Source organism: Notothenia rossii, assembly GCF_949606895.1.
Source record: "Notothenia rossii genome assembly, chromosome: 4".
Classification (NCBI taxonomy): domain Eukaryota; kingdom Metazoa; phylum Chordata; class Actinopteri; order Perciformes; family Nototheniidae; genus Notothenia; species Notothenia rossii.
This window is the reverse complement of record NC_136902.1, coordinates 6,028,953-6,054,652: the sequence shown is the minus strand read 5'-3', so window position 1 is coordinate 6,054,652 and position 25,700 is coordinate 6,028,953. Positions and strand designations below refer to the sequence as shown.

General features: G+C 42.1%; 2 protein-coding genes across 3 annotated transcripts in view; both read right to left on the bottom strand.

Annotated features, from left to right (window-relative positions):
• Positions 1 to 358: 358 nt before the first annotated feature.
• On the bottom strand, positions 359 to 9,117 carry LOC307036774 (uncharacterized protein). 2 transcript variants are annotated; one of them, XM_079677390.1, is made up of 3 exons: positions 8,962 to 9,117; positions 2,552 to 3,526; positions 359 to 2,261 (listed from the first exon to the last, which is right to left on the bottom strand). In XM_079677390.1, the coding sequence occupies exons 2-3, from the start codon at positions 3,381 to 3,383 to the stop codon at positions 1,498 to 1,500; spliced, it is 1,596 nt and encodes a 531-aa protein (XP_079533516.1). In that variant the 5' UTR covers positions 3,384 to 3,526; positions 8,962 to 9,117; the 3' UTR covers positions 359 to 1,497. The 2 variants fall into 2 exon arrangements, with proteins under 2 accessions (XP_079533516.1, XP_079533517.1); XM_079677391.1 differs by having other exon boundaries at positions 2,552 to 3,511; positions 8,962 to 9,104.
• A 1,301-nt stretch (positions 9,118 to 10,418) lies between these two features.
• Positions 10,419 to 25,700, bottom strand: part of prickle3 (prickle homolog 3) — a 37,416-nt gene continuing 22,134 nt past the window's right edge. The window contains exons 4-11 of the mRNA XM_079674912.1: positions 25,308 to 25,421; positions 22,967 to 23,104; positions 21,641 to 21,844; positions 19,425 to 19,611; positions 17,632 to 17,976; positions 16,813 to 17,064; positions 15,038 to 15,421; positions 10,419 to 13,437 (exon numbers count right to left, since the gene is read on the bottom strand). Of these exons, the coding sequence (XP_079531038.1) occupies positions 12,959 to 13,437; positions 15,038 to 15,421; positions 16,813 to 17,064; positions 17,632 to 17,976; positions 19,425 to 19,611; positions 21,641 to 21,844; positions 22,967 to 23,104; positions 25,308 to 25,421 (2,103 nt within the window). The 3' untranslated portion in view covers positions 10,419 to 12,958. The remainder of the gene's footprint in view (positions 13,438 to 15,037; positions 15,422 to 16,812; positions 17,065 to 17,631; positions 17,977 to 19,424; positions 19,612 to 21,640; positions 21,845 to 22,966; positions 23,105 to 25,307; positions 25,422 to 25,700) is intronic.

The following is a 25,700-nucleotide window of genomic DNA, read 5'->3' as shown; positions in this document are numbered from 1 at the left end:
ACCCTCTGTCTGAAACCAGAGCCCAGTCTGCTTTGATTGGTTAGCTGGCCGGCTCTGTTGTGATTGGTCGGGTCAACGGCTTAGAGATGTCCCGCCCCTTAGCCTATCACATACAATATGATGGAGCGCTAGCCCATAGAAGCGTGAGTGTAACAGTGATGTCACTATGTTCCAGAAGTGAACAAAGGAGTCCAATGGAGGCGTTTAAGGAAGGGAAGTGTTCTTTTACGAGGGAGCAAAGAGATTTTAGCCTTTGCAGACCATTTACTTGCACACAAACCTATAGAACACACTACAGGAGAGGGAACACCCAGAGAGCATAAAAGGGCCCTTTAACATAAAACAATGTCAAACAGGATGCGTTCACAGTACAATCTTTAATGCCGTTCATTTACGGGACCACAGAGGGACTTCCTCAAAGAAAAGCATTTCAAAAAGACAAATTAACAAAGAAATATTGAAGACTTTCGCCGTCTATCAAACTTAAAATTTCCAAAATAAAGATGAAATATTTTATTAAAATAAAAAAACAAATGGAAGTGAATTACTTTATCTTCCCAGTTTACTATCAGTTTCATTATGACATTTATACTTTCGTTTTAAATCTCACTGGCTGCAACAATTAGTCAACAAGTCAAACTATCATGTATCATTAACTGATTACTGAACATGTCGTCTTCACATATGGAGATGATCTGCTTTTCTCTTTCGGTTTTGAACAAACAAATCAAGACATTTCACTACTTTGGAAAACTAGGATGTTTTTGACATTTTATAATCCAATTGATTAATCATTTAAACTGGAAAATAATTCCTAATTACCGGCCTCTTTAAGACCATTTACCACTGTGCTGTACATTGTTCATTTGGCACATTTAAAAGGCTTGAAGAAATTGTGACGTATCAAACAATAAAACGAGAAATAATCAACTTCTTAAGTGGTCGATAAGAATCCTTGGTTGCAGCCCTTTTTCACAGAATGCATCAAACTGCTACTTTTTTTTTTTTTTACTATTCCCTGACGTTCATATTAAATGAAGAACATAACCTGCAGATTATTTCACAAGGAAGTAGTTGCAGTTAAAGACCATTAGTTAACCGTCTTCATTCAAAGCCTTGGAACGACCCAGGACATTTCCCCTGTATTTTCTGATATTATATAAATCTAAAGAATAACCTGCAGATTAACTGATGGTGGAAATGATCCTGAGTTGCAACCCGTGCAACAAATTGGTACTTGTGAACATTTAAAGCCTTGGAGGAACTGCCAATGACATTTTTCAGTATTTTCTGACATTTATATTTATCTACAAAACAATGTGCAGATGAATTGACATTGAAAATATTATCTGGTTGCAACCCGTGCAACAAATTGGTCCTTTTGCTCAATTCAAGTCTTGGAGAAACTGGGAATGCACATTTGGCACAATTTGTTAACATATATACTAAAGAACAAATACCCTTTGGACGGATCCGTACTGAAGCAGTCTTTAGATGCTATAGGTTGGTGCTCTTGGTGTCTTTGGCCTGTCGGAGTCCGTACAGCCACTTGATGACTCTGGCGTTCTTCTCGATGACAGAAATTCCATAAGGAACTCTTGCTGCGGCGTTCCCAGCCTCCTCCTCTTCCTCCTCCACCTCCTCTTCCTCACCGGCACACTCGGACCCCGGAGCGCTGACGCTGCGGAACCGAGCCAGGGACACGATGTCGGAGCAGGAGCCGGCGACCTGCAGGTCCGACGGGTCGACGCCGCACAGGTTGAAGAAACGTTCCATGGAGAAGCGGTCACTCAGGTCCGATTTGGAGCGGGCGAGGGAGCGGCGCTTCCTGGAGCTGGAGGAGGAGAGAAGGGTGATGGCGGGGGAGAGGGAGGTGGGGGGGGAGGCAGGGAGGGAGGTGGGGAAGGGGGAGGGGGAGGAGGGGTTTTTACCAGCAGGACTTTCAGGTTTATATGCAGCCACGACGGGTTTCAGGGGCGAGGCCTGGGGAGTGGTTCTGGTGTGGAAGAGACGCAGGTGGGAGGGGCCTGGGTGAAGGGGAGATTGGGGGTGAAGAGGGAGGGGCTGCAGGGGCTGGAGCATGTAGTGGGGGGGTTTGCAGGCAGGAGGCAGGACGTCCACCCTGCGCACCGTCCCTGCAGCCAGAGGAGAACCAGGATCCTCCATAAGGGTCGATACCAAGGTTTTTAATCTGATTTTAGCCGGACTGGACCAGTCGGGGCGAGGGGGGGGGCACGGACGCTCCTTCTGCTGCTGCGGGCCTGCAGGAGGGGGCGAGAGGAGGAGGGGATGGTGAGTTAAAGGAGCAGGGAAGGGATGCTTTTAAAATCGTGCAACCAAAAATTAAATTAAATTGCATTTAGCTTGACGCTTTTATCCAAAGTGACTTACAATAAATATAAAAAGGCTATAATTAAATAAAAGTCTAAAATAAAAATAAAAATATAAAAAGCTTTAATAAAATAAAAGTGTAAAAGATTATAAAAACAGATTTGAAAAGCAAAAAAAAGTCAAAGAAAATGTAATTTAAAGATAAAACAAAAACACTCACCTTGTTGTGTTGAGTCAGCGGTTTCAGCGGGCTCCCTCTCCTCACAGTGCGCCCCCCCCTCACTGACACTGATCAGGTTGCTGAGGTGCTGCAGGTCCAGCTGCGCCCCCCCCGGCTTAGTGTTAGTCTTCCTGGTGGGCTTCATCACAGCAGAGCTCATCAGGGGACCCTTCCTCACCTCTAGGGGCCCGTTCCTCACCTCCAGGGGCCCGTTTCTCACCTCCAGGGGCCCTTTCCTCAGCTCCGGAGGCCCCTTCCTCAAATCCAGAGGCCCCTTCCTAAGCTCCAGGACCTCCAGAGGCCCTTTCCTCAGCACCAGGGGACCCTTCCTCAGCCCAAGAGGCCCGTTCTTTATTTCAAGAGGCCCCTTCCTCACCTCCAGGGGCCCCTTCTTCATCTCCAGGGGGCCGTTCCTCAGCTCAAGAGGCCCGTTCTTTATTTCAAGAGGACCCTTCCTCACCTCCAGGGGCCCCTTCTTCATCTCCAGGGGGCCGTTCCTCAGCTCAAGAGGCCCGTTCTTTATTTCAAGAGGACCCTTCCTCACCTCCAGGGGCCCCTTCCTCACCTCCAGGGGCCCCTTCTTCATCTCCAGAGGCCCGTTCCTTAGCTCCAGGACCTCCAGGGGCTGCTGTTTACTCAGAGCCCCCTGACTCTTCACGTACTTGGCCTTGTCGGCCTCCAGCCTCTCCACGGCGCTCTGCCTCGGCGCCACCGCCACGGCCCTCAGCTGCCGGTAGAAGTCGGGCCCCACCGGCCCCTTCGGCCTCAGGCGGGGGGGGGTCCCCGCTAGAGCCGTCCTCCTTGGCTGCTGTTGGAGCGTCTCCAGAGGCATCTTGTTTAAAAGTTATTTCTGTCCTTGTCCTTAAAATAAATCCTGATTCTGCTGAAGCTGAATGTGTTTGTGACGATCAGCTGCGCTCCATCTCTGAAGATCGCCGCATCTCAGAGGAAATCTAGTTCCTGGCTTTGAAGTTCCTGTGGAAAAGAGACATCAGTCAGGAGGATGTAAATAAAACATTTATCTTAAAGAGTCCTCTCCTGCTGATGTTCAGGTGTATATCAGTATGTAGTGTCTCTACTTTAAAGAGTCCTCTCCTGCTGATGTTCAGGTGTATATCAGTATGTAGTGTCTCTACTTTAAAGAGTCCTCTCCTGCTGATGTTCAGGTGTATATCAGTATGTAGTGTCTCTACTTTAAAGAGTCCTCTCCTGCTGATGTTCAGGTGTATATCAGTATGTAGTGTCTCTACTTTAAAGAGTCCTCTCCTGCTGATGTTCAGGTGTATATTAGTATGTAGTGTCTCTACTTTAAAGAGTCCTCTCCTGCTGATGTTCAGGTGTATATTAGTATGTAGTGTCTCTACTTTAAAGAGTCCTCTCCTGCTGATGTTCAGGTGTATATCAGTATGTAGTGTCTCTACTTTAAAGAGTCCTCTCCTGCTGATGTTCAGGTGTATATCAGTATGTAGTGTCTCTACTTTAAAGAGTCCTCTCCTGCTGATGTTCAGGTGTATATCAGTATGTAGTGTATCTACTTTAAAGAGTCCTCTCCTGCTGATGTTCAGGTGTATATCAGTATGTAGTGTCTCTACTTTAAAGAGTCCTCTCCTGCTGATGTTCAGGTGTATATCAGTATGTAGTGTCTCTACTTTAAAGAGTCCTCTCCTGCTGATGTTCAGGTGTATATCAGTATGTAGTGTCTCTACTTTAAAGAGTCCTCTCCTGCTGATGTTCAGGTGTATATCAGTATGTAGTGTCTCTACTTTAAAGAGTCCTCTCCTGCTGATGTTCAGGTGTATATCAGTATGTAGTGTCTCTACTTTAAAGAGACCTCTCCTGCTGATGTTCAGGTGTATATCAGTATGTAGTGTCTCTACTTTAAAGAGTTCTCTCCTGCTGATGTTCAGGTGTATATCAGTATGTAGTGTCTCTACTTTAAAGAGTCCTCTCCTGCTGATGTTCAGGTGTATATCAGTATGTAGTGTCTCTACTTTAAAGAGTCCTCTCCTGCTGATGTTCAGGTGTATATCAGTATGTAGTGTCTCTACTTTAAAGAGACCTCTCCTGCTGATGCTCAGGTGTATATCAGTATGTAGTGTCTCTACTTTAAAGAGTCCTCTCCTACTGATGTTCAGGTGTATATCAGTATGTAGTGTATTTGAGGAAGAGGCTCAAAGTTCAAGTACGCCTAAATTGTATGCATACTGCGTACTGCATACAACAGTGTGTACTTTGCGAGTGTTGCTGCAATACAAGGAGTGGTTTTGAACGCAGCCTAAAAATGGATTTTACTTCACTGTACACTTTTTAAACTCATCAGGTACAAAAGCTCAATTGAAGTCATTTTAACTGAGTTTTTGTTGCAGCACATCACAAGTTAAAACACAAGGATGCATAATGCAGTTATAATCCTCTTGGTTCATAATACAGATACAAAAAGGGCAGTTTATGTTGAGCACCTCACCAAATATTACTGCGTAGAATATGTTGTTAAGGCAAAATAAACTAGCAAATGTTAGCAATAGCAACCAGCTAGCATAGTAATAATTAGGACGTCCTTTCTTAAGGACAGCTGGGAGTTTGTTATCGTACGTTAGGAGCATTTCAGACAGGTTTCTACAGGTAGAAAGGACAATGGTTTGAAGTAAGAACACCTGAACATATCACAAGGCTTTTAGGGAAATCAGGCATTGTTTGATATTTTATTTACGCTCAGACATGTCCAGGCATTTTGTGCAGATTGTCCCTGATATAAAAGACATCCCTGACTTGTTTATAGAGGAGGGAAAAATCATTCTGCATTACAAACCTTTAGAGGAAACATGCATTGTTTGCATATCTGTTTTTGCATTGACACGTTCAGGAACTTGAAGTAAACAGTGTTATAATTTGTTTAACACTGGCTGTATAAAACAAACCCACTGTATCCATATAGGAACATTTAAAAACGACTTCCTGTTCAAAGACAATGCTACGTTTCTGCTAATCCCAAATAGCTACAGGCACAAGTAGAAGCAAACACACAGAGACAAACACACATGGTCATAAACACTGCGTATGACATGCACACAGACTTATACACATCATGCACTTATACACATATTGACTTCAATGTGCTCTTATTTACTTGGGCAACACATGTAAATATAATCAGATTGTATCATGTCAAAAGTGAAAACACTTCTGAGCCACTTTTAATAACTATTTTGTAAATAAAAAAGTCTCTGCTAGGACAGAGGTAGAACATTATCAAACTGAACATGTCATTATAACCTTTTACAGCGTTTCATTTACATTTAAAAACTATTTGGCTGACACTTTTATCCAAAGCAATATAACAAAAAGTGTAAATTCAGACGTGCATTAGCTCTCAATAGTCCAAACTTTATTTCACATTCTCTCTGACTAAAGTAATGCATAAATAAAATGTGCGTACCAAACAGGAGGGTCCCATGAGACTCTTTAAAACACCTTTAACACTAACAGCAAACACCTCCACCCAAACACCCTGCAGCCAATCAGCTGCTCTCAAACAATTACTCTCCATCATACACACACACATACAAACACAAAGAGTAACAAAGCAGGCAGTCGAAGGCACGTATGTGTGTGTGTGTGTGTGTGTGTGTGTGTGTGTGTGTGTGTGTGTGTGAGTAGGAGGTGTGTGTGTGTGTGTGTGTGTGTGTGTGTAGGAGGTGTGTGTGTGTGTGTGTGTGTGTAGGTGGTGTGTGTGTGTGTGTGTGTGTGTGTGTAGGAGGTGTGTGTGTGTGTGTGTGTGTGTGTGTGTAGGAGGTGTGTGTGTGTGTGTGTAGGAGGTGTGTGTGTGTGTGTAGGAGGTGTGTGTGTGTGTGTGTAGGAGGTGTGTGTGTGTGTGTGTGTGTGTAGGAGGTGTGTGTGTGTGTGTGTGTGTGTGTGTGTGTAGGAGGTGTGTGTGTGTGTGTGTGTGTGTAGGTGGTGTGTGTGTGTGTGTGTGTGTAGGGTGTGTGTGTGTGTGTGTGTGTGTGTTGAGGAGGTGTGTGTGTGTGTGTGTGTGTGTGTGTGTGTGTGTGTGTGTGTGTAGGAGGTGTAGGTGTGCGTGTGCGTGTGTGTGTGTGTGCGTGTGTTGAGGAGGTGTTTCTGGACAGCTGTCAACAAGCTATTGTGTATCATCGAGAGCAGTGGTTCCCAACCTTTTTTCCCAAGAGCCCCCCCAAAGGACTCCTGTTGGAAGCTGGGGGGGGGGGGGGGCGCAACAGCGATAATTAAAGTTTAAAAGTCTCAAAATGCTACAACTCCTGTCACAAACTGGATGAATGGGAAGTATTTTGTTAAAGGAGGATGAAAGCGTAATTAAGGAGCACTATTGGAGTGACTTTGATGGTTATTGGACTCAGGATTCATTCCTTTAGATTCCCGCTGAATGAAGAAATTAAAGGACGCCGCAAGTGGAAACAATTCACAAAGGGATTCAACTGTTTAAAACACATGCTCCAAGTAAGCCGGATTTTGCCGATCTGATCGGAGCAACTGTGACAAATAATCCAACTGAAACCGGCATGGACAATGACTATGTTTTAAAAATGCGCTTATCCAGAAAAGCCTGGTTTGGACACTTTACGGGCAGAAGAAACATTTCCAGAAAAAATTATGTATTTCTGTCTTTTTATGCTACTAACTTGAATTTTTATTAAAATTAATTAATCAATTATTTTTATTGTAATGTAGGGACAACGCTTTTAGGGACAATCATGTATTGCATTACAATTATATGTAAACAAAAAAAGTCTAAATAAGATATTTGGCCTCAAATCATCTGAGGCCACACACACACACACACACACACACACACACACACACACACACACACACACACACACACACACACACACACACACACACACACACACACACACACACACACACACACACACACACACACACACACACACACACACACACACACACACACACACACACACACACACACACACACACACACACACACACACACACACACACACACACACACACACACACACACACACACACACACACAGGTTCCTCATGTTTAAATACAGCAGACAGTTGCCTGGGCTTGCAGCAGCTTCACCCTGGACTACAAATCACAATAAAGTAACTAATTACATTTACTAAAGTACATAATTAAACATTTGAGGAACTTGTATTTGAGTATTTCCATCTTATGCTTCCCTATGTTACGTCTACTCCACTCAAATTTGTAGGCAAATGTACATTTGACTTCAGCACATTTATTCAACAACAATGGTTACTTTGCAGGATCCAATTATTAATTTCAAAATGTGTATATATATATATATATATATAAAAACTCAATGTATTATGAAGGATTACCATACCCGAAAGTGAAAGTTAGCTCCCTTGATGACCAATTATATATATATATATATATATATATATATATATATATATATATAACTGTGAAATGGGCCCTGTGAATAATAAGTACATACATTTAGATTTCAATATGTTTTAACCAAATACATCAATATCAAATCAATGTAATTTTTTATCCATAAGATGTGATTAAAGGCAATAATAAGATTGCCTTTGTTACATTTAGAAAAAGGACATCTGTTTCCTGTAAAGCAGCTTCTAAAACCAGGAAGCTCCTAATGCAATAATACAATATCAGAACATGTGAGACGATAAATACCATGTGAAAATATCGATATAGAATATATATATATTGCCCAGCTGTTATTTAGGTACACTTAGGTTTACTTTTACTTAAAATAAATGCGGTACTTTTACTCATAACAAAGTATTTCCACACTGCTGTATTACTATTTCAATTACTAGAAATCTAAGGACGTCCTCCCTCTCTTTCTAAAGTCACAACGACCAAGTTCAGCAAGGCACCCCTCTCTGAAATGCGAAGGTCGCCATGATAAACTTGATTTGTAAGTGTGTGTTTTAATGTCTGTGAGTGTGTGTGTTAGAAAAAGTCAGCATATGCCAGTCACATTCTCCACATATTTCCCATTCCAGTCTGAGCCAAACTCTTGCTGATAGAGCCTCTCCTTATACCTGCCCTCAAGTCTCACACACGTACACACACACTCACACACGTACACACACTGAACCAGCACTGTTATATATATATATATATATATATATATATAATTAAAAGTAACAACAGGCTAAAAAAAGGTGAGTCACACAACACAAACACAGCCTCTAATTTAGTTTCATAACTTTTCTGTGCCAGCATGTCCTGCCTTTCAGAGTGAATGACAAACATGGAGGCAGAAACACAAAAGGAAGCAGGTAAACAACCAAAGAAAATTCCTAATTGCACCTGAACGCCTCACCTGGCCTGCCCTGATACGCCTGCCTGTCTAAAGGTTTGCTAGCTGATTTATCTTAAACGTTTCGTCACAAAAACTCACCTTTTTCAGTCCCCGTGGATCCTTCTTGTTGTAGAACACACTGTGCTGCCCGGCGTAGGAGTCTGTTTGAATGTGTGCGAGGGGACTCTCAGCTCAAGATAAACCTGTTTGACTGATGCGTTTCTCCTAAGCTCCGCCCCCCGCCCTCTGATTGGTCCGTTCACTCTCCTACAAGGAGATAACCTGCTTCTGGTCACATGACTTTGTTCCTGCTGATAACACTTCCAGGGTTCAGAGGTCACCTGCATGTTTATGACTAAATAAATATGGCACCCTGATAAAAAATAAATAAATGATAAATAAGAAAGCAGTGAGGACAAACAGTGTTTACATTGTGTACAAGTATATATTTATATATATTGTAGTTCTTTCTAGCCCAAGAACTACAGCAATATGGTAGTATGATAATGTTTATGTACCCTGGTATGAAGAGTTGTGTGTGTATATAATGTTAATACAAAGATGTGAGATATATTATCTTTACAACTATAAAAATACAGTATGAATAAGAAGCAAAAATAAACAATTGTTATTTTTGATTGATAGATGTTAATTTGTAAAACCCTTTCTAAGTATTTCCTCTCCTTTTCTAACTCTATTTACCCAAACCTGAAACTGTGTATATATAATATGTATTTCTTGTGAATGTATGACTACAAATCTAAGACATTTTCTATGTTTTCTCTTAAATTTCGTACTTTCTCAGATATTTTTGGATGTACTTTTTTGTACATTTTTGTCTTAAAATGTCCGATATGTTCTGTTTTTTTCTCGTAAATGTATGAATTTGCACTCAGAAAAAAAGGCATTGTCTTCTGGAGATGTATTACTTGTGATCTCAGAGAATAGATACGTTTCTTGTACATTTGCCTTAATAAATACATATGAAGCTCAGGGCAAGTTCAACCAGGAAGACCGTCTTCTCTCATTCATTAACTATGTCTATGTAACTACTCTCTCTCCTCTCAATAAGTGATCGGGGGCGTCACTCCCCAGCTTAACCAATCACTTCGCTCTATTCTCACAAGCCTATCATAGCGCTCCGCTAAACCTTTTTAAATCTGCTCTCCCCTCTGACAGCTGTCATTTCATGTGACTCGATGCAACCCTCCTCCACCCTTTTTCACCTCCTGTCCCTCTGAATCCAGGGTCAAGCTAAGCCCCTCCCCTTCAGACCGAGCCCAACTATCCATTCACCACCACCAATGTCTCTAGACCCTGGGGGGGGGGGTTCATCGGAATATGTATTCTTACCAAACCGTCACACACACACACACACACACACACACACACACACACACACACACACACACACACACACACACACACACACACACACACACACACACACACACACACACACACACACACACACACACACACACACACACAATTGTCAAACTGCAAAGGTCTTGTAGATGATGTGTTAAATGTGGAATAAATTACACAACACGACAAACAATTTAGACACATTTAATATCATCATAAAGTTGTCTCTCACAATCATAGACACAGATTCATTATCTGGTCTTTAACCAGAAATAAAACAGCGACCGACACCAAGGTTATAAAAATAAGTGTTTTTTCAATATAAGACGTATACAAACGCTGCAGTGTTTTATCTGGACTGAACGGCACACACAACCTCAGGAGCTCACTTTAAATCTCCTTTGTGTGAAACTCCATCCCATAATATTTGGCCATTTAGTGTTCATAGCTGTCATTTACAGTCATATATATATAAAAGTAGCACATAAGAGCACAGAGAAGTGGTTACACTTGGGATAAAAAACAAGATATATTTCATATTTATTTTTGTTGAGGAGCGAGTTTGCAATGTCGATCCTCTCTTAATAATTCAAACGTTTCCAATAATCATCACTTTTCACAGATTTCATACACTTTTATACACTGAAGGTGAACCGTGAAGAGTCGACACTGTGACGGCGTATCGGGGCTGTATAGAAACATCATAATGAAATGACAGAAACGCAAAACTCAGAGAATTCATCAGAATTTCTTCGATTCAAATCTGAAATGTGAGTTAAAATGGTTTCTCCGTGATAAAAGTTGCGCATTTAAAAACAGAAAAACGTTTCATTGATACATGTACACGACACAACCGTCTTCTCTCATTCATATTACTATGTCCATGTTACTACTCCCAATAAGTGATCTCAGTCCCCAGCTTAACCAATCACTTCGCTCTATTCTCACAAGCCTATCATAGCGCTCGGTTAAACCCTTTTAAATCTGCCCTCCCCTCTGACAGCCGTCATATCAGCTGACTCAGCGCAACCCTCCTCCACCCTTTCACCTCCTGTCCCTTTGAATCCAGGGTCAAGCTAAGCCCCTCCCCTTCAGACCGAACCCAACGATCCACCAGTGTCTAGACCCCGGGGGGTTTCATCGGATTGGTTCTCCCTTTCCGAATGATACTCCTGCACAACGTGGCCTAGTCGCCAAAACTCCATTACATTCATTTTTGTATTCCTGGCAATTAATATTCTTACATCAGAACCGTCTCTCCTGATTGAAGTGGCAATGTGACGAGAAGTGGATCAAACCTTGCTAAGGAAAGACAAAAGAATGTTTATCCAAATGTCTTGGATATCTTCGGGTACATTTCTGATTTTAAATCATATTTCTAACTTTCTGTTCTCGTAAATGTATGACTTGAGTTCTCAAATATTCGTTTTTTTTAGTCTTATAATTATAAACTTAAATTCTCACATAGATTCAGAATTTTCTTTTCATAAATGTATTACTTCAAATCTCAACTATGTCATATTTTTCTCGTACATTTCTCGTACATTTGTGTCTGAATAACCGTGGAAAATATTAGATTTTTCTCAGAAAGGTTGAGTATTTTCTTGGATTATTCCCCCTCCCCTGACTCCATTTTGTATTGCTTTCCACCCACACTGACCCTAATACGCCATTATGTGATTCTGTTCAATGAAAGGACTCGACTCGCCCGAGGCTCATTGTGCTTCCTCTCGATAAGTAGTGTGTGTGACCACCTTTGTTATTAAAGTCTGCAGGTCCTGTATCATCATGGAGCGTCTGAATGCCAGAGCGATGAGAGGCTTCAGTTCTCTCTGCACCATCTTTTAACTTTGGTCTGAAGTTAGATAGATCCTGTATTGATCCCAAATTAGGAAATGATGGGAGTGTATGGTCTGTGAATGATGGAAGTGTATGGTCTGTGGATGATGGAAGTGTATGGTCTGTGGACGATGGAAGTGTATGGTCTGTGGATGATGGAAGTGTATGGTCTGTGGATGATGTGAGTGTATGGTCTGTGGATGATGGAAGTGTATGGTCTGTGGACGATGGGAGTGTATGGTCTGTGGACGATGGAAGTGTATGGTCTGTGGACGATGGAAGCGTACGGTCTGTGGACGATGGAAGCGTACGGTCTGTGGACGATGGAAGCGTACGGTCTGTGGACGATGGAAGTGTACGGTCTGTGGACGATGGAAGTGTATGGTCTGTGGACGATGGAAGTGTATGGTCCGTGGACGATGGAAGTGTATGGTCCGTGGACGATGGAAGTGTATGGTCCGTGGACGATGGAAGTGTATGGTCCGTGGACGATGGAAGTGTATGGTCTGTGAATGATGGAAGTGTATGGTCTGTGGACGATGGAAGTGTATGGTCTGTGGACGATGGAAGTGTATGGTCTGTGGACGATGGAAGTGTATGGTCTGTGGATGATGGAAGTGTATGGTCTGTGGACGATGGAAGTGTATGGTCTGTGGACGATGGAAGTGTATGGTCTGTGGACGATGGAAGTGTATGGTCTGTGGATGATGGAAGTGTATGGTCTGTGGACGATGGAAGTGTATGGTCTGTGGACGATGGAAGTGTATGGTCTGTGGTTGATGGAAGTGTATGGTCTGTGGACGATGGAAGTGTATGGTCTGTGGATGATGGAAGTGTATGGTCTGTGGACGATGGAAGTGTATGGTCTGTGGTTGTGAGATCTGTGACGTTAGGAGATGGCACAGTTTTTATCTTTGTCTTTAGCTCCGAGGCTGTGAGCTCTCCTCCTCCTGAAGCTTCCTCTCAGACCCCCCCCCCTCTGAACCTCCCTCCCCTCCCTTTCCCCCCCCCTCTCTCGCCCACTATACTCCTCCTCGGGGGGTTGTTTTCGGAGCTGGGGGGGCAGAGGGATGGGTTTCCCCAGGAAGAAGCCCTCCTCCTCGGAGTCTGAGGAGGAGGAGGAGCAGGTGGAGCAGTCCTCGTGTTTGTAGTGTCTCGACTGCAGGGTGAGAGAGCAGGAGTTCCTTCTCTCGCCCCTCTCTCTCTCCCCTTTCTCACCCCTCCAGTCCAGGACTTCGAGGCGGGGTCGTTCGGAGGATCGAGGGCGTCGGGGCCGCCGCTCTGACCTGGGGTGGATGTCGGGGTCCGAGGGAACACGATTCCGGCTCCAGCCCCGCCGCTGACTGCGCTGGTGATACGACGACCCATCTGAGAGGAAGAGAAAATGTGAAAAAAATCCATTAAGTTACTAAATATGTATTTATTTTGCACTTTTATGAGATAAATGTTTTACCATTGTCAGTTCTGATCATCACTTCCAAAAAAAAACATTTATTTTCAGAATTATAATCCATTAAAACGTCCATAACCCAAATATATTCTCTCTCTTTTATGTTTTTTATAAAGATTTGACACGCCTGAAAACAGCATTTAAATAACGAAAATGCAGTCAACTAATTGTCGAGACCTACGAAAGTCTAATCTACTTCCATCAACATTTATTTATATCGCCAAATATCACACATTTGACAATTGTTTCAGTGCTTAAAATAAAAGCAAGAGGTAATTTCCGCTTGGTCACAATGCAAGTTCTTTTAACACATTTTCAGGATTTTTAAGAAAGTATCAAAAATATATATTAATTATTTTCTTAATACAAGAAGGATTTAAAATGTAATATAAGTTCTTCACTTATTTTATAGCATGTAATAAAAAAGAGTCCCACTTGTTACCTAAAATAAATAGAAAAAAAATAAAAAAATAGAGCGTCCTAAAACCAGGAAGTGCGTCAGCATTTCACCACTTCCTGTTCGCTCGTCTCAGAGCCAATGGGATCTCTCCATAGGATTTAGGAAAATATCTGGAAATAAGGTCTGTGGTTGAGACACATTGAAGAGACGGATCACGTTTTGTTCTACGACATTAAATCCATCAGCAGTGACCCCACTGGTGATTTCTGAAGAGTTGACGTGTCTGAGAAACGATGGTTGTTACCAAGTGGCTGAATAGGACTACAGAAGTCGTGGAGGCCGTTGTACGTCATTACTCCGAACACGTAAACACTCCTCTAAGTTAGTTTCTGTTCTGCTTGAAAGCAAGTCCCTGCCTCCTGCAGACTGTTCAAACAAACGCTTCAACTCGTACCATTTAGAATCTGTGTGTTTGAATATGGATCTGAAGTTGGCGTGACGTTGAAGCAGCGACTCGGCTGTAGTTCCTTTATAGCATAACGTTAGCATTTTGCTTCTGGTGACAAGTTTTATGATTAGAAAATGATAAAAGTAGGACATGTGGAGATTATCCGGCTGAACAAAACGTGATCTGTCTCTTCAATGTGTCTCAGCCACAGACCTTATTTCCTGCTATTTTCCAAAATCCTATGGAGAGATTGCATTGCTTTTTGTCGAAGGAACCAGAAGGAGTTTACTTTCGGGTTTTAGGACGTGTCACTGTGGCGCCAGCTACAAAATACTATAGAATACTGTCTAACACGAATCATTTTCACTTTTCACTTAGTTATTTTTTATTAACCAACTATATATAAGTGCTGATAACAAACAGTATTAAATGCTGTTATGCCCATGGGATAAACATGTTTTGTTTCAACAGGGACATTGTTTCCTTAATAGTGTGACTGTCAGTGTTTCTGATACACACTTTATTACAGGAACAAGACTCATAAATAATATGTAAAGTCATATTTAGCTTTTAGGATCCTTGCTGTTCTGAGTTTGTCTTGCTGAGCTTTTTATAAGTAACTTTGAATAAAACCATCAGTTGAATCATTTATCTTAGCGGTTCCTCTCACCCAGCATATCCATCTGAGGGAGGATTCCCTTCTGCAGATGCAGCAGGCTCCCGAAGCCCCCCCCCTCCTCCTCTTCCTCCTGCTGCTGCTCCTCTTCCTCCTCCCTCAGATCCTCCACCTCCTCATCTACCCCCTCCTCCACCTCCTCAGAATAGCTGCTGCTGATTGGCTCCCTGAAGCTGACCCTGGCTGTGCCGCTGCGGGACAGAGGAGGGGGGGGGCAGTCTGAGGGGGTGTCCTCCAGCGGTGGGGGGGGCAAGAGAGGGGGGGGAGAGGGGGAGTCCCGGGGCATCAATTCACGTGACTTCAACGGGAGAGGAGGGGGGAGTACGGAGGAGGGGTCGGGGGGGGAGGTCAGGTGACCGTTCTTCTGAGGAGGAAACACTGCAGAGAGAAAGTGAAGTCACGTTATTTCACTCCCTCTTTTTTAAAGTCCAAAGGGAGGTCTCCATCCACGCATCCATCTATCTATCCATCTATCCATCCATCCATCTATCTATCCATCCATCCATCTCTCCATCCATCCATCTATCTATCCATCCATCTATCCATCTATCCATCCATCCATCTATCTATCTATCCATCCATCCATCCATCCATCCATCCATCCATCCATCCATCCATCCATCCATCTATCTATCTATCTATCCATCCATCCATCTATCTATCTATCTATCCATCCATCCATCCATCCATCCATCCATCCATCCATCCATCCATCCATCTATCTATCCATCCATCCATCTATCTATCTATCTATCCATCCATCCATCCATCCATCCATTCATCCATCCATCCATCCATCCATCTCTCCATCCATCCATCCATCTATCCATCCATCTATCCATCCATCCATCCATCCATTCATCCATCCATCTATCCATCCATCCATTCATCCATCTCTCCACCTCTCCATCCACCTCTCCATCCACCTCTCCATCCACCTCTCCATCCACCTCTCCATCCACCTCTCCATCCATCTATCCATCTCTCTATCCATCCATCTATCTATCCATCCATCCATCTTGCCATCCATCTATCTATCCATCCATCTATCCATCCATCCATCTATCTATCCATCCATCCATTCATCTATCTATCAATCCATCTATCCATCCATCCATCTATCCATCTATCCATCCATTTATCTATCCATCCATCCATCTCTCCATCTATCCATCCATCCATCTATCCATCCATCCATCCATCTATCTATCCATCCATCCATTCATCTATCTATCAATCCATCTATCCATCCATCCATCTATCTATCCATCCATCCATTCATCTATCTATCAATCCATCTATCCATCCATCCATCTATCCATCTATCCATCCATCTATCCATCCATCCATCTATCTATCCATCCATCCATTCATCTATCTATCAATCCATCTATCCATCCATCCATCTATCCATCTATCCATCCATTTATCTATCCATCCATCCATCTCTCCATCTATCCATCCATCCATCCATCCATCCATCCATCTATCCATCCATCCATCCATCCATCAATCTATCCATCCATCCATCCATCTATCCATCCATCCAAAAGCACAGGGTTTCGGAGCTTGCGGTGTGAACAGGAGAAAACTGTGCTCTTCAGGCTCTAGCTCCGAACCGGCCCTGGAAGCGCGTTGGTGTGAAAGGGGCATAAGGGGCTGAAGACCCTCAATTATTAAAATAGTTTGCGATTATATTTTCTTTATTCCACTAATTGTGCGGCTTCCATTGATACCATGTGTCTGTGCATTTGAGTGGCTTCTGATACCTTGCATCACCTGATTGGTCCTCTCCACCCAGTTCCTGCAGTCTTTAGCGCTGGACGTTCCTTTGGAGTTCAGACCGGTCAGTCCAGTGTTCCCATTCACAGGAGCAGTGTCCCCCGGCAGTAGGCTGTAGTTGGGGAGGTCGCTGGGCCACGACGGGCCCAAGCCGTTCCCCAGGTGAATGTGGGGGAGAGGGGAGTACGAGCCTCTGGAGGGAGGGAGGCCATTCTGAGCCGGAGCGGAGCAGTGAACACCTGAGAGGGAGAGACATGCTTTAATGAGAGACTGGCAGTGTGACCGCCTTTATAAAAACAAGAGTAATAATACAAATAATTATTATATAAAAAATACAAACAATAACAGTAAGACTGATACTTCAAATTATAATACAAAATACACATTAACATTTGAATACCAATTATATTAAATCTACTAATAACACTTACAATAAAAAAAAAAAAAATGTAATAACAAATACTTATTATTATGAAAGATAATTATAATTATTAAAGAAAATATTAATACAATTATTAAATGGTTGTAATTATAAAGAGGATAAAACTAATTATATAAAAAATACTGAAATATATATTAATAATAAAAAAGCGACATAATATATGAAACATAAAAAAAAAAATTCTTAACACTGTTGAAAAAAAAAAGTGTTTAGTTTTATACATATATATATATATATATACATTACGGTAAGTCAGATTTTAAGACTTTTTGAAATAGCCCTCAAAATTATATTCAAGCAAAACATTTGGTGCATCTTTTTGACTTTTTAGATCAAATAACGTTAATGAGTAGTAGCCGCTCACCTCTGCTCTCCCCCGCTGTGTGCATACTGTCTTTAGCCACAGTAACCGGCAGTCTGACGCCCTCTGGTGGCTGCAGAGGGGAACCACAGGTCTGCTGCTGTTGCTGTTTCCCCCCCGCCTCCCAGCGCCTCTGCCCGGCGGCGGGTCTGATCTGCAGAGCCGAGTCGCACGAGTCCGAGTTGTCGGGGTCTTCTCCCAGAGAGCAGGTTCTGGAGCAGAAGATGAGTCCGGATCGGGGGAGGAAGGGTCGTCCGATGAGAGGCAGCCGGCAGCGAGCGCAGCAGAAACACGTATCCACAGCGTGCCAGTGCTGCCCCTCGTACGTCATCTGGCCCTGATCGATACCTGGGGGGGGGGGACATTTTTAAAGGTCACCTATTGTGCAAAATCCACTTCTTCATGTCTCTTCTACATCAACATGTGTCCCCTCTTCTTCATGTCTCTTCTACATCAACATGTGTCCCCTCTTCTTCATGTCTCTTCTACATCAACATGTGTCCCCTCTTCCTCATGTCTCTTCTACATCAACATGTGTCCCCTCTTCTCCATGTCTCTTCTACATCAACATGTGTCCCCACTTCTTCATGTCTCTTCTTCATCAACATGTGTCCCCTTTTCTCCATGTCTCTTCTACATCAACATGTGTCCCCACTTTTTCATGTCCCCTCTTCTTCATGTCTCTTCTACATCAACATGTGTCCCCTCTTCCTCATGTCTCTTCTACATCAACATGTGTCCCCTCTTCTCCATGTCTCTTCTACATCAACATGTGTCCCCTCTTCTTCATGTCTCTTCTACATCAACATGTGTCCCCTCTTCTTCATGTCTCTTCTACATCAACATGTGTCCCCTCTTCTTCATGTCTCTTCTACATCAACATGTGTCCCCTCTTCTCCATGTCTCTTCTACATCAACATGTGTCCCCTCTTCTCCATGTCTCTTCTACATCAACATGTGTCCCCTCTTCTTCATGTCTCTTCTACATCAACATGTGTCCCCTCTTCTTCATGTCTCTTCTACATCAACATGTGTCCCCTCTTCTTCATGTCTCTTCTACATCAACATGTGTCCCCACTTCTTCATGTCTCTTCTACATCAACATGTGTCCCCTCTTCTTCATGTCTCTTCTACATCAACATGTGTCCCCTCGTCTTCATGTCTCTTCTACATCAACATGTGTCCCCTCTGTGGAAAGAGACTCTGAAAGTTTCAGGAACAAAGATTCTCTCTCTTTTTGTCCTGATCCATTTCTATAAAAACCTGTCTGAAAATGAGCTGATCAGATTTTGGCCACTTTATGATGTCATAACGATTTTTTTGGCTTGTGTAACCATTAGCCAATCAGCAACCAAGGTAACCCCCCCCCACCTTATCACCTGAATCTCCTCCTAGAGCATATTTAACTATGTGAAAGTGTAAAATAATATGACATTAGATACTTTTTGTTTTAAATTGAGGCATAGAGTTAAATTAAAACGTTTGTAATGAAATAGTGAAGAACATCTGCCCGATAATGGCTTTACGCTGCATATGAAACCTTGTAATTGTATTCTTAATTCCCCGCAGGTGTCGCAGTACTCTGTAACCTTACACTAGTTTATTTAAATAGTAACTGTCGGGAAAATACTGAATGTATGGCTTCAACTAATCTGAACAAAGCATTGAACCGGTATTTCTCCATTCCAGAACAAATGTTTTAAGTTGAGGTAAACACCTGCAAACACCTGCCTGATACTGTCTGTTAGCTGCATACAATCCCTTGAACAGGAGCTTCTTTATTCTTGACTCAGTACCTATGTGTTCCCCGCAGGTGTCGCAGTACTCGGCGTACAGCGACTCGTAGCAGGCGCAGCAGTACGGCCGGCTCTCTCTCATGATGTAACGCTGACCGCCCAGCGACCCCTCACACTCGAAGCAGCAGAAGTGCTTCATGTGCCAGTACCGACCCTCGGCCTCCGTGCATTCATCAGCCAGAATAATCTACGGTTCAGACACAAGAGAGGGGGGGGAGGGAGGGCACACAGAGTGAGGTCAGTGAGGATTCACACACACAGAAGTAAACAAATCAGTAGGAAAAGTGATGCTGAGGATTTGGGTTAACAGGATGAAAAAGGTCAGTCTCTGCAGATCCATTCACTGCGTGTGCTAAGCTCTTGAGTCTGAGAGCCGTTAGAAACAGGGAAACCCCCCCGGAGACATCTGCAAATACTCTCAACCATGCACAGATCTAAGAGAGTGATAAAACAGTCGTGGTAAATCACCTGAAAAGGCCCGAGGATTCATTTAGGGATACATTAAAGCAGGGGTGTCAAACTCAAGGCCCGGGGGCCAAATCCGGCCTGCGACTTCATTTCATGCGGCCCCACAAGAGCTTGCAAAGATTATAATGTTTATTATAGGGTTACATTGTGATTTACAGAAGCACGTTGCCCATAAACTACATGTCCCACAATGCATCTGAAGTTTGACTTTTTCTCAGAATTTGACTTTTTTTCTTGAAGATATACATTTTTTTCTCAGAATTTGACTTTTGTCAAAATATGCATTTTTTCTTAAAATATTTTTTTTTCTCATTAAAAAAAAAAAAAAAGATCACTTCTCTTTTTCAAAATGTCGCTTATTTTTTTGGGTTTTTCTAGAATGTGGCTTTTCTTTTAAAATCATTTTGTGACATTCTCACTGAAGAGACTTGCAATTGTTTGCCCCAGACTTCTGCTTTCAGATGTAGTTAATTATGAAGTTATTACCCTATCCGATAATAATGCAATGCAGAGGCAATCATGTAATATAATACATTATTTTATATATATTCAATATTTATATATGTATTTTTATATAGTCTTGAAGTTACAACCGGCCCTTTGAGTGCAACCATAATGCTGATGTGGCCCGTGATGAAATTGAATTTGACACCCCTGCATTAAAGGATCTTTTCTCAATCAAAATCCTCCGACGCAACACCTCTTGCTTTTTTTTTTTTAGCTTCTGTTAACGGCCCACATATTTATATATTATTACCATAAGCAGTAACTTATGACACGCAGTATTGCATTTACATTCTGTATAGCTTATTCCATTTACACATATACTGTATAGTCTGCTTATGTTACTTTTATGTCTTAAGTATATTGTGCTGTTGGAAGAGCCTGAGATTTTATATTTTCAATGGCAGAAACTATCATTTAGATCAGGGATGGGCAAATGGCGGCCCGGGGTACTTGTAGTACTGATACCGTCCACTAGACTCCTAGTTACATCGCGAGCTGCGTACATTATTTAGTTGGTAAAAACATATTTAGAGCTAAATTAAAGCTGATTGCAAGATGGTGATATATAACGGGGAGTAGGATACGTCCTCATAGTAACACAGAGGTCATATGTTACCTCCTCTCACCAACAGGGGGTGTCGTGTGCTCATGTAGCCTGGAGAAATGAACTAATCACATAATTGAAGTCGTTGATCAATTGTGCCAGTTTTTAATGATTTATAGGAGTTTATTTGATTTGCATATTGACTGGTTACTGTGCCATTTCATTTGTGTTTTACGACTGCTGTATTCGTCTGGGTTTTATCTGTGGTAACTTTGTTCATGCTGCCCTTCTTGGCCAGGTTGCTCTCGGAAAAGAGACTTTAATCTCAATGGGACTTTTTAGCTGGTTAAATAAACAATATATTTATCAGGGTATATGCAGGAACCCTGAAGTCAAATGTAAGACCTTTTAAGATCTTTTTTAAGACCCTTTCCGTACATTTGAAGACCTCATAAACTACACAGAATCACACTACACACCTACGCAATGATTACATTCAGGCAGACTGTAGAATACAACCTCTTTGGACCATTTATATACTTATTGAAAACAAGCTACAAAATGTAACACCTTGGAAAATGCCCTTTAATACTTTTTAATAGCCTTCATTTTCGCTAAATTGATTTATCAACTTTTAATACTTTTTAAGACCCCGCGGACCCCCTATGTATACAACTTTCCCTCCCTGAGCCCTCACCTCGTCACAGGCCTGGCAGCGGGGCTTCAGCCTCTCGGCGTGGTGCCGCCCGCAGTAGATGTTTCCCTCCTGGAAGAAGTAGATGAGGTCGACCAGCAGCTCGCTGCAGGTGTGGCAGCGGAAACACTGAGGGTGCCAGCAGCCGCTCTGCCCCGCGCGGCTGGCAAACACCGCGATGTCCCCCCCGCAGATCTGACGGCCACACTGGAAAAGATCCGGGGGACGGAAGTTAGAGGGCGACAGGTCGACCCAAAATACACACTTTTCCTCTCACCTGTAGAGCTGTTATATAAATGTAGATCAGGCGTGTCCAAACTACGGCACGGGGGCCAAATGTGGCCTGCGGACCATTTTGAATCGGCCCTCAGCAAATTCAAAAAGGATAATGACTTAAGTGTAATAAACTTCTGCTTGTCTTATATTGTACTTCTTAAATATATAACTCAGTATTCATGTGTTAATAATAAATTCAGTCGATTAAAGTTGAAAATATGTTCTAAGAAATGTAAGTTGATAATAAAGAAGCCCAATAACACATTTACATAACAACATTGAATTACACCCTTCATATTTCCTCTTATTATAATCAATCTGAGGCTCCTGTTTAAAACCATGAGCTGCTAACACAATAAAGTAAACCCTCTGGAGAGATGGGAGCTGTTTTTTTCATCATACTACTTCCCTGAAGGCTCCCACAGGATTGTTGTTGACATCCTCGTGGATTCATCTTCTTATTACAGACACATGCATTTCCAAACATTTGGACTACCTATGTTGCAAATGTATTATCTCTTTGATTTACACACGGCATCTATTGCACGTCTGTCCGTCCTGGGAGAGGGATCCCTCCTCTGTTGCTCTCCCTGAGGTTTCTCCCATGCTCCCCTTTAAACTGTGGGTTTTCTCTGGAAGTGTTTCCTTGTACGATGTGAGGGTCTAAGGACAGAGGGTCTAAGGACAGAGGGTGTCCTATTGTCATACTGATATTCTGTACAAGCTTTGAAGTCCACTGAGACAAATGTAACACTTGTGATATTGGGTTATATAAATAAACATTGTTTGATGAAAAGCAAAGCAGTTAAGAGGTAAAATAAGTGTTTTGAACTATCTCTTTAACCAATGATGAACTGAGCAGCACTTTTCCTTCACAGCTCTTTAATCGTTTCCTCCCCTGAGCCTTTCCTGCCCCTACATGCCAATCAAAAGTTCCTCCCTCTGCATCTATGTGTTTACAAAGCTTTCCCTTGCGTGCATGATGTTGATCACAGGGACACATCTTTACGAGGGATTTTTACGAGGGATTTTCAAATCGAAATGCTGCTCTACCTGTTGGCAGATGGCGCCCGTCATCGTCAGAGGGAAGAGTCTGACGACGCCTCGGCCCAGGTTCTCTCTCTTCCTCTGCTGACTGAACACTCGCAGCTCCTTCTTCTCCTCGTCGTCCAGAGTGTTGCAGTACTGAGACTGCAGGAAACACACGGATAATGGTGTTGAAATATCCATTCAAAAAACGACTTCTTAATCTTCAACTACCTCTTCGTTTCAGCGAGATGAATTCAATCTGTATCTTGTTTACGAACAGATTATGTAACTTTAGTTAACAACACATGAGTGGGTTATACGCCTCTTGAAATGCATCGTCCTGTTTTTAAAGTGTCATAACTATATACAAGTGAGCATAAGAAGCAACTGTAATGTAGCGCGACTGTGGCTGTACGGGCTGGGATCGAACGAACCCACAACCAAAAGGTTCGATCCCAGCCCGTGCAGCCAACATGTCAATGTATCCTGGGGTGAGATACTTAACCCTGAGTTGCTCCCGATGACCAACGGTGTGTGAGTGTGTGTGAATGTTAGTTCCTAGAGTACGGTACACTGCTCTGTATGAATGTTAGTTCCTAGAGTACGGTACACTGCTCTGTGTGAATGTTAGTTCCTAGAGTACGGTACACTGCTCTGTGTGAATGTTAGTTCCTAGAGTAAGGTACACTGCTCTGTGTGAATGTTAGTTCCTAGAGTATGGTACACTGCTCTGTGTGAATGTTAGTTCCTAGAGTAAGGTACACTGCTCTGTGTGAATGTTAGTTCCTAGAGTACGGTACACTGCTCTGTGTGAATGTTAGTTCCTAGAGTAAGGTACACTGCTCTGTGTGAATGTTAGTTCCTAGAGTAAGGTACACTGCTCTGTGTGAATGTTAGTTCCTAGAGTACGGTACACTGCTCTGTATGAATGTTAGTTCCTAGAGTAAGGTACACTGCTCTGTGTGAATGTTAGTTCCTAGAGTACGGTACACTGCTCTGTGTGAATGTTAGTTCCTAGAGTAAGGTACACTGCTCTGTGTGAATGTTAGTTCCTAGAGTAAGGTACACTGCTCTGTGTGAATGTTAGTTCCTAGAGTAAGGTACACTGCTCTGTGTGAATGTTAGTTCCTAGAGTACGGTACACTGCTCTGTATGAATGTTAGTTCCTAGAGTAAGGTACACTGCTCTGTGTGAATGTTAGTTCCTAGAGTACGGTACACTGCTCTGTGTGAATGTTAGTTCCTAGAGTACGGTACACTGCTCTGTGTGAATGTTAGTTCCTAGAGTACGGTACACTGCTCTGTGTGAATGTTAGTTCCTAGAGTACGGTACACTGCTCTGTGTGAATGTTAGTTCCTAGAGTACGGTACACTGCTCTGTATGAATGTTAGTTCCTAGAGTACGGTACACTGCTCTGTGTGAATGTTAGTTCCTAGAGTACGGTACACTGCTCTGTATGAATGGGTGAATGACATGTAGTATGTAAAGCGCTTTGAGCGGTCGTAAAGACTGGATAAAGCGCTATATAAGTACAGTCTATTTACCATTTAACTGGCATTTAAGAGTCTGGTTTTGAACAATCCAAATGAATTATCCAAATGAACGAATAGATATGTGTAATTTTTGACTTAGTCCGACCAAATGGAGCATCAAAACAGAACGATATTTACCAGTTTCTGTCAAAACTGAAGGAACAAAAAGCTAAACTAAACCCAGTATCTTGATAAACACTTATACGAGGTAAACATGAATATAAAAGCAATCCCTACTGGATTATCCTCACACATATGATTGAGTATGATACAAATATGTCAAATAAACCACCATAAAGCATTTTGAGATAACATTTAAACAAAAAAACCTATTTTGTGATTATCAAATAATTGCAAAATGTTCATGTAAAATGTTTTTATGAATGTCAGAAACAGCTCTTTTCTGTTTTCAAACAAAAGTGAATATCTTTGGGCTTCGGACTGACAAACAGAAACATCAGTGAAGTTTATCACAAAATATGAATAAAAAAATGATGGGCAGAATAAGAAATAATAAGAAAGTATTGTTTGCTTCCCTAGTTTAAAGAAAGCTACGAATAAATCGAAGGTATTGTCGTATTTTCAATTAGCAAATTTGTTTTTTAACATGTCACCACAGTATACGACACGACACGGTAATACTTTAATGGTCAGATCAAGTCTGAAATGTGACTTGCATCACAGCAGCTCCATGAGTAACATCAACATAGCCAAAAATATATAAAGACACAATACATGAACAACAAACAATAAAGATTTAACATAACGGCACGATCACTGAGAGTATAACATTACAGCATGAGTGAATCTGACCCTGGATCAGGTGACGTTACCTCGCTGTCGTGTGCCGGCAGCTGGTGCAGCAGCTGTTTGATCCGGTATCTTTCCCCCGGACTGTTCACATACGGGATCCGGTCCTCCGGCAGGCAGCTGAAGTACTGGTACACCTGTAGCACGAGGAAAAGGTATAAAAGTTCATTTTGTTCAACTTGTACTACTTATAGAAATACTGAAATATATCAAATAAACAGTAATAATGAATTCCTTGTGATGAGGTGGAAAGTTATATTATACTGAAAAGGCTTAAGACGATGCATAAGCTTATTACAAAATGATTGTGTTTCATTCTCGTTAAAATTATACTTAAAAAATCAAGGAATAAAATAAATTAAAATAAAGAAACAAAATTAAAATTAAATTAAACAAATAAACAAAGGAAAATAAAA